The sequence below is a fragment of the Amblyraja radiata genome, chromosome 5 (genome assembly GCF_010909765.2).
Source record: "Amblyraja radiata isolate CabotCenter1 chromosome 5, sAmbRad1.1.pri, whole genome shotgun sequence".
Lineage (NCBI taxonomy): Eukaryota > Metazoa > Chordata > Chondrichthyes > Rajiformes > Rajidae > Amblyraja > Amblyraja radiata.
Window position 1 is genome coordinate 25,912 of NC_045960.1, and position 11,394 is coordinate 37,305.

The following is an 11,394-nucleotide window of genomic DNA, read 5'->3' on the forward strand; positions in this document are numbered from 1 at the left end:
CTTCGACCGCCGGCCCTGCAGTCTACGGTGCTTCTGGCTGCGGCGGGGACTTTAAATCTTGACCGCCGGCCTGCGGCCTACACCATCTTAAAGCCGCGGTCTCCGGTGAGGAAGATCCGATCCTGGACTGACTCTGGACTCTGGTCCTGTCCACAGGGGGGAAATGGAGGAGGACTGGCCAAATGTTGTGCCTTCCACCACAGTGATGAATGCTGTGGTGGATGTTTGTGTTACATTTTTATTGTGGTTGTGTGTTCTTTATTATTGTACTGCTGCTGACAACCCAAATTCCACCGACCCTGGTTGTGTGGCAATAAATTATATCTATCTAATTATATCTATATCCAGTGCAGAACAGTGCAAGATTGTGTTGCCCGGGGTAGCACAAGTTAAATAAAATATACTCAGACCAAGTTATAAAACTTTATCAACACACAAAACAATTACATTTTGAATTCGGTGATAAACCACAAAAACTATTAGCACGTCAACTTTGTAAACTAGACGGGGAAAAACAGTTTACAAAATTAGATCAGATCAGATATTAACACTGCCCAAATATATCAATGACAAATTCTTACAATACTATCAAACACATTAAAGTGACAGAACTATCAGCAGGAATGGAAGCATTTCTACAGAAATGTAATCTTACGGGTTTAGATCTCAATGAGAGAGAATCACTAGGTGTTGAAATAACGGTAAAATATATCGAAGAGTCAATTAGATGTTTAAAAAACGGAAAGGCCACAGGTCCTGATGGCCTAAGTTCTGAATTTTATTAAAAAAATTATGATCTGATCTCTCCACGCTTACAAACACTGTATAAATACGCCTACATTCAACAGAAACTGCCAGAAACTTTAAATGAATCCACAATAACACTTATACCAAAAACTGATAAGGATCTTGAAGACCCAGGTTCATATAGAGCAATAGCTCTCTTAAATAATGATCAGAAAATATGAACCAAAATCCTATCTCATAGATTGAGTTTAGTGATTAACAAATTAATACACCCCGACCAAACAGGTTTTATTCCAAAACGTTATTCATTTTATAATCTGAGAAGACTATTCAATATTATATACTCAAATAGAATTGCTAATGCAGACCTAGCAATCATTTCGTTAGATGCTGAAAAAGCATTTGACCAGGTAGAATGGTCATATTTATTTTAGGTGATGGAAACATTTCAACTGGGGGAGAAATACTGCACATGGGTTAAACTTTTATATTATAACCCAACAGCTAGAATATTAACAAACCAAATGTTATCAACTAAATTTAATCTTTCTAGAGGTTGTAGACAAGGATGCCCGCTATCCCCATCGTTATTTGCTCTTGCAATTGAACCACTAACAGAAATCATTAGAGCCCATATACCCCTACACGGGTATAATACTAAAGACACAAAGAATAAAATCTCTTTATACGCGGATGATGTATTAATATATATTACAAAGCCAGAAACTAGTTTTCCAAACCTATTAAATCTAATAACTCAATTTGGTCAGTTTTCGGGATATAGAATTAATTGGAATAAAAGCAAAATCATGCCAATAACGGAACTCAATTTACATACATTACAATAATCCCCTTTTAAAACAGTGAAGGAAAAATTTAAATATTTAGGAATTTATGTAACTAAGACATATACTTCTTTATTTAAAATAAACTTCCCACCTTTACTGAATAAACTACATAAGAATATTCAGTATTGGAAAACACTTCCCATTTCAATGTTTGGTAGAATTAATGCTATAAAAATGATCTTTTTACCGCAATTACTTTACCTATTTCAATCAATTCCGATATATCTCCCAAAATGTTATTTTAAAAAGGTCGATTCCATTGTTACAAGCTTCATCTGGGATTATAAAAATCATAGAATAAGCAAAAAACATGTATGTAAATCAAAGACAAATGGAGGTTTAGCCTTTCCAAATGTTCTGTTTTATTTTTGGGCAGTCCATATTAAAAACATGAATTTCTGGCTGGAAGAAATGGATCAGCAACCAGATTAGTTAAGGATGGAAAAGGAAGACTGTTTGCCTTTTGAAATTGGTTCGATTATATTTGCTCCCACAAAACTGCACAACAAACCCTATAATACATAGTGGTATACGAATCTGGAAACAATTTAAAAAAGCTTTAAAATTGGATAATATATCACTCTGTTCCCCCATTGTAAACAATCCTTTATTTCAACCATCCATATTGGATATAGGTTTTACACAATGGAAAAATTGTGGAATTAAAAAGATGCGACATCTTTATAGGAAAGGCACTTTTCTCTCATTTCAGGAGTTATAACAAATCTACGGTTTACACTCAAATAACCTTTTCAGATATCTACAATTTAGAGATTATGTTAAATCTAATACACAAGATTATAGGATTAAGGAACCAGAAATCCTTGATGAATGTTTGACCAAACATCCTAATACAAAAAAATTAATAGCTTATATTTATAACGTCCTCTTAGACAGCGAGGTCCCATCGATGGAATTATATAGACACACGTGGGAAAATGAATTAGGCCATCCTATAACAAAAGATATCTGGGATGAAAGTCTACAACATATACATGCTTGTTAAATCCCAGACATGCTTGAATACAATTTAAAGTATTACACAGATTACATTACTCCAAAGCAAAACTAAATAGAATTTTCCCACATATCTCTCCTATCTGTGATAAATGTCAGCATCTAATGGCTAACCCAGCACATACTTTTGTAAACTGAATAAAAATCAAACATTTCTGGATTGATATTTTTAGAATAATTTCAGGTTATTAATACTAAATTAGATCCCAATTCAAAACTAAAAATACTTGTCATAACAGATCAAAGTCTAACACTCACAACAAACCAAAGAGACTTTCTTGATTACAGTATATTAACTGGGAAAAAATTAATACTAACATTTTAGAAAGGCCCTATCACAATTAAAATGTGGATTATGGAAATGTCGGAGACCCTACACCTGGAAAGAATCAGATTTGTCTTAATGGACAAACAAGAACTTTTTGTTAGAATATGGTCTCCATTCATTGACTATTTGAAGGGGTAGATCGGTCCAGCACGGGAACCTAATCGAAGCTTGAACTCAGGATTAGATGGAAGTTATACTTTATAATCCGCAAACCTATCTCCAATGATGTATTATCAGTAAATCATTCCATTCTTTTATTTATCTTGACATTTGTGGGGGGTTTTCCTCTTTCTCTCTTACTTTCTATCTTAAAAAACAAACTAGAAGCAGAACCAATCCACAACTGCTAATATTAACAATGTGTGACTGATATACATGAAATGTTTGCTTCTAATAAACATAATAAATACAAATAACAAGTTGGAATGTATTGTCACATGCACCAATTAAGGTCCAGTGATATTTGAGTTACCACACAGCCACACTGAGTAAAAAGCAACAAGACACACAGCCACATAAAATAAAATCTAACATCAACATCCACCACAGTGGAATCCCCATTCCTCACTGTGATGGAAGGCAATAAAATTCAATCATCTTCCCCTTTTGTTCACCCGTGGTCGGTCGGGCCTGTTGAACCCTCCGCAGTCTCCGCTCACTCACTGCCGGCCGACACACGACATAAAAGTCCCTTTAAACTTCCATGATCCAAAGACATCCCCATGAAGAAGGCCTACGCTTGGACAGCTATCCAGCCAGAAGATGCGAAAGCATTGCGGGAGTTTGCGATATTTTATACAAGTATGAAATAAATGACTACACTCTTAGACCACATGCAAGAAATGAATGTTGTTGGCAATATGAAAATGATCACTCTAAAACTGTCCTATAGACTTAGAGAAAAGATAAAGCTGGTCTGTTAGAGGAAAATGAGAATGGAGAGGCCGTGCTTCCTGATCTGGGGAACTTTATAGAAAAGGGAGTACGGTTCATGTCAAATTTACACTATGGGAATATTCAAGATCCTAAACCAATCGCTACTGTCAAAGGTTTTACCTTTGCTAAAACAAAAGGAAGATCAGGACCTAAGGGAAGTAGTTTTGTTTCCGCTGTAAATACCTGCAGAAACGAAAGGCCAAAAGGAAGAAGATACATCTACTGTTAAACCAAGATGGTTCTGCTTGTCATCCAGTGAGAAGATACATCTACTGTTAAACCAAAATGGTTCTGCTTGTCATCCAGTGAGAAGATACATCTACTGTTAAACCAAGATGGTTCTGCTTGTCATCCAGTGAGAAGATACATCTACTGTTAAACCAAGATGGTTCTGCTTGACATCCAGTGAGAAGAAGATACATCTACTGTTTAACCAAGATGGTTCTGCTTGTCATCCAGTGAGAAGATACATCTATTGTTAAACCAAGATGGTTCTGCTTGTCATCCAGTGAGAAGATACATCTACTGTTAAACCAAGATGGTTCTGCTTGTCATCCAGTGAGAAGAAGACAGAGGAATGACAAAGAGATGGCCCACGAGGGGAGGGAAGGGAAGGGAAGGGGGGCTGTCGATGACTGGTCAGCTCAGACCTTGTATCCTATCCCACGAATGGACACCACATTCTTGACAGGGCCAAGGAGAGCTTGTAATAGGAACACTTCTCCATCCGTTTCCCACCACGGATGGCTGACCTGCTGAGCTCTACCGGCACTTTGGAGGGGAATGGACAGGTGACGTGTCGGGTCTGGACCCTTCTTTGGACTGATGGAGTCGGGGGAGAAAGCTGGAAAAAAGAGATGGGGTTGGGACAGACTCCAGCACTTGATTAGGAGGGGGGAGGTCTCCTTAATTTGGGGTCTCTGTACAAGACAGACTTACGACAGTTCGGAGACACGACAACCAAACAAGCACAAAGCAAATGCACAATAAACCCACAAATCTATTTCCAAAGTCTCCGTTCGGTCTCAATATTTTTGTAGGATTTCCTTGGACATGAGCCTGATGGGCTGAACGGCCTCTTCTGCGCTGGGTCATTCATTCTGATCCCTCAGATCTGGGTCAGAATTCAGGGTCTGCATTGCTACAGCTTCGTTTGAATTGTTTGTGACATTTCCTGTAACTTCCCGTGGATTTCTGCAGCTCTGTATCAAACAAGAGCAACAAATATGCTTTAAAATAAAGAGTTTATACTGCAATGATAAACAATAGGCTGGAAATGATAGGTAAGAGGGAGTTTGGAGACAAAGTTGGGAACATTTACAAGGCCATTTCATGTAAACATAAACACTCATTAGGAGAACGAGGAGTTCTGTAGCCACATTGAAGGAAGGATGTGAAGGCTTTGGAGAAGATGCAGAAGAGATTTACCAGGATGTCGTCTGCATTTGAGTGGGGAAACAATGCAACATTTATGAAGTTTTATGAAGGGTTGTGGTAGAAACAGCTCTGAGAGTGGCGTTTAAGAGGTTTTTAAATAGTTAGATAGGCACTTTAATATGCAGGGAGTGGAGAGGTTTGGATCATGGGCAGGTTTTTAAGATAGGCACATTATTTAGATAGGCACATTATTTAGATAGGCACATTATTTAGATAGGCACATTATTTAGATAGGCACATTATTTAGATAGGCACATTATTTAGATAGGCACATTATTTAGATAGGCACATTATTTAGATAGGCACATTATTTAGATAGGCACATTATTTAGATAGGTACATTATTTAGATAGATAGGTACATTATTTAGATAGGCACATTATTTAGACAGGCACATTATTTAGATAGATAGGCACATTATTAGATAGGCACATTATTTAGATAGGTACATTATTTAGATAGATAGGCACATTATTTAGATAGGCACATTATTTAGATAGGCACATTATTTAGATAGATAGGCACATTATTTAGATAGGCACATTATTTAGATAGGTACATTATTTAGATAGGCACATTATTTAGATAGGCACATTATTTAGATAGGCACATTATTTAGATAGGCACATTATTTACATAGATAGGCACATTATTTAGATAGGCACATTATTTAGATAGGCACATTATTTAGATAGGCACATTATTTAGATAGGCACATTGTTTAGATAGATAGGCACATTATTTAGATAGGCACATTATTTAGATAGGCACATTATTTAGATAGGCACATTATTTAGATAGATAGGCACATTATTCAGATAGGCACATTATTTACATAGGCACATTATTTAGATAGGCACATTATTTAGATAGGTACATTATTTAGATAGGCACATTATTATGCAGGGAACGGAGAGATTTGGATCATGAGTAGACAAAAGGAATTAGTATAAATTAGCATCATGATCAACATCGACATTATGGGCCAAAGGGGCTAATTCTGTGGTATCCGGATGTGGCATCGAAGGACAAGAAGTCGAAGCCAAATAACCGAATGGAAACAAAATCGAAACGCCAAATAACGCCAAATAACCGAAAGTATACGAAGCGAAGCCAATAAACCGAATGGCCGCTCTGCCGAAACGTCAAATCATGGACATGATGTCGCCGGGGGTTGGGACTTGTCAGCAATTGTTCCAGACCCCCAGCGTCCATCACATCACTGGCCGGTGGAGACGGGAGGGTTATTTGGCGTTTCAACTACGTTTCCATTCGGTTATTTGTCTTCGACTTCTTTGCTTCAGATTCTCATCCTTCGATGCCACGTCCACACACTATTTCTGTGCTGCACTGTTCGATACAAAAACACTAAAATACAGATTGTCATCACTCTAATATGTTCTGTGAACAGCCATTTCCTCAATGTCAGAGACAGCCCGCCATTGGTTTCTGATATATTGAAAAGCTCATGAAATTCTCACCCTGTTCATCCTCCACGAGCAGCAAATTAGTCCAAGAGCAACGGCCAGTTTAATCACCAAGTAGCCCAGAACTATGATGATCCTAATGTCTCTCACTGTGAAGGACAAAATTGACATTTTAATTTCCTTTCTCCACCGTGTTTCATAATTAAATACTCCTGTCTGTGATGTGACAACATTCTGAATTAGACACTGGGACACAGTGAGAAATATTTGTGCCACGTCTAAGTCCAGGGGGCATTTTATTTCGTGTCCATAACATCTGAGTACTTCTGTTTGATATTTTCTGCTTCAATACTTTTAGAACATTGTGAATATGTTTTGGGTCTGAATATACACAAAATAGGTTGATCCATTATCTAAACTGATGTCAACCAGGTGTCTACACAAGAGGGCGTGGATACAGATTCACAGCTGAGACTCTACAGGATCTGAATTCTTACTCTGGGCCATATTGCCTGAGGAGCTAATAGGGTCATAGAGTGATACAGTGTGGAAACAAATCTGTCAGCCCAACTTACATGTCCCAGTTACACTAGTCGCACCTCCCCCAAGCTTGGTCCATATCCCTACAAACCTGTTCTATCCATTACCCAGTGAGGTGTGGGCTGATTCACTTGGGTTTATTTAAAGAGATGTCCAGTTTTATAAAGGTGTAATCTTGCTTCAATGTTACCCTCATGTATGGGTTTGAAAGATCTGTGTTTCTGTAACATGTAAACACAAAATACTTCATATTTGTTGTTGCTCTATTCACTGATATAACATTATGCCATCAATTGACAGGCTCCAGTGAAGTTACACTTTGATCTGTAGCATTGGGCATTGATGGAAATATGGGAGACTTTGAGAGAAATTGTTTTATTTAGGATTATACAGGGAAAAGGGGTGGAAGTTTGCAACCTTCACATGGTCCGCCCTGTGTCAACTAATGCAATCAACTGGACGTGTACAAACGGAAGATCAAATAGAACAAGTTGTCCAACAACTTTAGGCTGTGCACGCCACACGCAAGAAGAAGAAGATACAGGAAAAAGTAGAATTAATATTCCAGCAGTGGTTGAAGGTTGTTATTGGTCCTTGTGAAATCTGCGGTTAGAATTTTGTTTGGAAATGCCTCTAATGTCAAGTATTTAATACAGTCAAGGTACAACTATATTCCCCTTTCAAACGTCAGGACATCAAAACTCAATCATGACTCTAAGTATGAAGAACAAACCCTTATCACTTACTATTGTCCTTCTGATAGTACGGGACAAAAAGCCGGGGCAGGTCTTGATCAAACAAAACACATCTCCAGTTCCCTCTGCCTCTCTCAGCTTTCTGAATAACCAGACTCGGTGATTTCTCGTTCCAGGTCAGTGCCTTTTCTCCAACACGTTTGCCATCGCCATTGATCCAAACCAGTCTCATTGACCCAATGACGTGAGACACAGAGCAGGTCAGGGTAACGTTGTCTCCCTCAGTCACTGCATCAGACGGTTCAGCTGTGACTGTGGAAACAAGCAGGTTGTTTACATTTTAAACAATAAGTTCATCAGTAAACTCAGTGGCAACATTCTGACTCCTACCTTTCACTGTGATGAGATCAATGGTGGGAAATCGATTTTGTTCCAGATAACAGGCGTAAACTCCGGCATCTTGAAACACAACGGGGACAATCCTCACATTGAAATCCTTGCCATCGAAGAGTTTCCCTGAGGTCACCAGTCGATTCACGAAGTTGGTCCCTTTGACATTGATGATGATGGGCTGAGAACGTTCTGCAGATGCTATTAATTTCAGCTGTTGATGGGGATGAGGTGACCAGAACCACTCAGCACGGGAATAGCTACGACCATAACTCCCAGAACAAACCAGGTGAAGTTCACTGTGATCGGTGCTGGAGCGGTAAAGTGTGTATCTCCCATTATATAAATCTGTATCAGAGAGACAGAGGATAACTCCTTTCAGTATTACAGTTACTGTGCCATACACAGATTCTCAACCGTATTCTTATAAACATTCGTGGTGTTTTGTTCAACTGATCAAGTTTCAAATGTAACATCTTTCATGAATGCCGCACTAAACTCATCAGATCTTTATAAAATACAATGTGCTGTACGGCAGTAAGTTGCAGTGAAGTTTGGATATTCCACTCTACATTTCAACATGAGGTTGGCCCCCACACCCGGACTGTCCGGGAATGTCCCGGGATGGAATGAAACCTCCCGGAGACTCCCGAGAGCGGTGTGGGAGGTGAATGTCTCTGTCAGTCTGCAGGAGGTTGTTCAGGTTCAGGTTCAGGTTCAGGTTCAGGTTCAGGTTCAGGTTCGGGTTCGGGTTCGGGTTCGGGTTCGGGTTCGGGTTCGGGTTCGGGTTCAGGTTCAGGTTCGGGTTCGGGTTCGGGTTCAGGTTCAGGTTCGGGTTCGGGTTCGGGTTCAGGTTCGGGTTCAGGTTCAGGTTCAGGTTCAGGCTGTGGACAGACCCGGACACGGGGACTGACCCGGACACGTTGGCACTTCAAGTGGGACGGCTCATTCCCATTATTCCCACCATCCCTCTCCCATTCACACCCATTGATTCCCTGTCCTTCCCTGTTCCCGGGTCCTGCTCCCAGCTGAATGCTGATCCCAAGCCCGAGTCTGCAGCAGCTGGAATCACTTCAAGCAACACCAGACTCGGAGAGAAGGTTCAGTGTGGGGAGAGGGGATGGATTGTTGTTCTGTGTTGATGTGTGGGTCGGGACCCCCAGTGTGTGTGTGTGAGCAGCAAGTGCTGGTGACTACACTTTCTATCTGACACTTTGACGTGAGTCCTGTATCAGTATCTCAGTCTCAGATACAGGAGCATTGATGACAAGATGAGTCCTGTATCTCAGTCTCAGATACTGGAGCATTGATGGCAAGATGAGCCCTGTATCTGTATCTCAGTCCCAGATACTGGAGCATTGATGACAAGATGAGCCCTGTATCAGTATCTCAGTCTCAGATACAGGAGCATTGATGGCAAGATGAGCCCTGTATAAGTATCTCAGTCCCAGATACTGGAGCATTGATGGCAAGATGAGTCCTGTATCTCAGTCTCAGATACTGGAGCATTGATGACAAGATAAACTGACAAAATACTTTACTGAACAATGGTTACAGAAAGACATCCCCCTCCTGTGCTGTGTGTGTGTCTGTCACACAGAGGCAAGCAGGCAGCTGCTCCACACAGAGACTTTCTGGAAACTTCTCCCTGATCATTGCAGCATTTTATACTGGAGAGCAGTTGGTCACTGCCACAGTTCTTCACAGACCGCACATATAATATTACAAGAAGCACCGTGGTACAAGTGTCTACTTGATACCCAATGGGAGGTGTTACACTTACACATGTTTACAGTAAAATCTCCGTTACTTGTGTGAAGAATGTTTCCGTTTTCCCACACTTCACACACATACAGATTCCAATGCACTGCCACAGTTCTTCACGGAGCGCACACATATAATATTACAAGAAGCACCGTGATACAAGTGTCTAATTCTCAATTTGAGAAGGAGAATGTTAAATCAGAAGTGTCAGTGATGCAGTTGAACAAAGGGGACTATGAAGGCATGAGAGGGGAGCTGGCCAAGGTAGACTGGAAAGGGATCCTAGCAGGAATGACGGTGGAACAGCAATGGCAGGAATTTCTGGGCATAATCCGGAAGATGCAGGATCATTTCATTCCAAAAAGGAAGAAAGATTCTAAGGGGAGTAGGAGGCAACCGTGGCTGACAAGAGAAGTTAGGGATAGAATAAAACTAACAGAAAAGATGTATAACACAGCAAAGAGTAGCCGGAAGCCAGAGGATTGGGAAACTTTCATAGGACAACAGAAGGAAACAAAACGGGCAATACGGGCTGAAAAGATGAAGTACGAGGGGAAGCTGGCTAGGAATATAAAGAAGGACAGTAAAAGCTTCTTTAGATATATTAAGGGGAAAAGAGTAGCAAAGTCAAATGTGGGTCCCTTGAAGACAGACACGGGTGAAATTATTATGGGCAACAAGGAAATGGCAGAAGAGTTGAACAGGTACTTCGGATCTGTCTTTACTAAGGAAGACACAAACAATCTCCCAGATGTACTGGAGGACAGAGGATCTAAGGGGGTAGAGGAATTGAAATAAATTTTCATTAGGCGACAAATGGTATTGGGTAGGCTAATGGGACTGAAGGATAATAAATCCCCTGGGCCTGATGGTCTGCATCCCAGGGTCCTCAGGGAGGTGGCACTAGAAATAGTGGATGCATTGGTGATCATTTTCCAATGTTCAATAGATTCAGGATCAGTTCCTGTGGAGTCAAGGGATATGGGGAGAAGGCAGGCACGGGTTATTGATTGGGGACGATCAGCCATGATCACAATGAATGGCGGTGCTGGCTCGAAGGGCCGAATGGCCTTCTCCTGCACCTATTTTCTATGTTTCTATATCCAATGGGAGGTGTTTGCACTCACTGATGTTTACAGTAAAACCCGTGTTACTTGTGTGAAGAATGTTTCCGTTTTCCCGCACTTCACACACATACAGCTTCCCATCCTCCACTGTAACGTGTCGAACCATCAGATAGACCGTGTTATCCAGGCGGATCTGAT

At 40.4% G+C, this 11,394-nt stretch overlaps 1 protein-coding gene across 1 annotated transcript; it reads right to left on the reverse strand.

Annotated features, from left to right (window-relative positions):
- Positions 1 to 4,967: 4,967 nt before the first annotated feature.
- On the reverse strand, positions 4,968 to 10,195 carry LOC116972882 (CD276 antigen homolog). The gene is made up of 5 exons (XM_033020469.1): positions 10,149 to 10,195; positions 8,366 to 8,713; positions 8,027 to 8,287; positions 6,795 to 6,889; positions 4,968 to 5,078 (listed from the first exon to the last, which is right to left on the reverse strand). Exons 1-5 carry the CDS (start codon positions 10,150 to 10,152, stop codon positions 4,968 to 4,970), a joined length of 819 nt encoding a protein of 272 aa, XP_032876360.1. The 5' UTR covers positions 10,153 to 10,195.
- Positions 10,196 to 11,394: the final 1,199 nt, after the last annotated feature.

Excerpts from the sequence above, each read along its gene's own strand:
- LOC116972882 (XM_033020469.1), bottom strand. Across the intron at positions 6,890-8,026 it reads GTACTATCAGAAGGACAATA|TGAGAGACATTAGGATCATC; the intron begins GTAAGTGATAAG and ends TGTCCTTCACAG. Across the intron at positions 5,079-6,794 it reads GCTCGTGGAGGATGAACAGG|AGCTGCAGAAATCCACGGGA; the intron begins GTGAGAATTTCA and ends TGTTTGATACAG.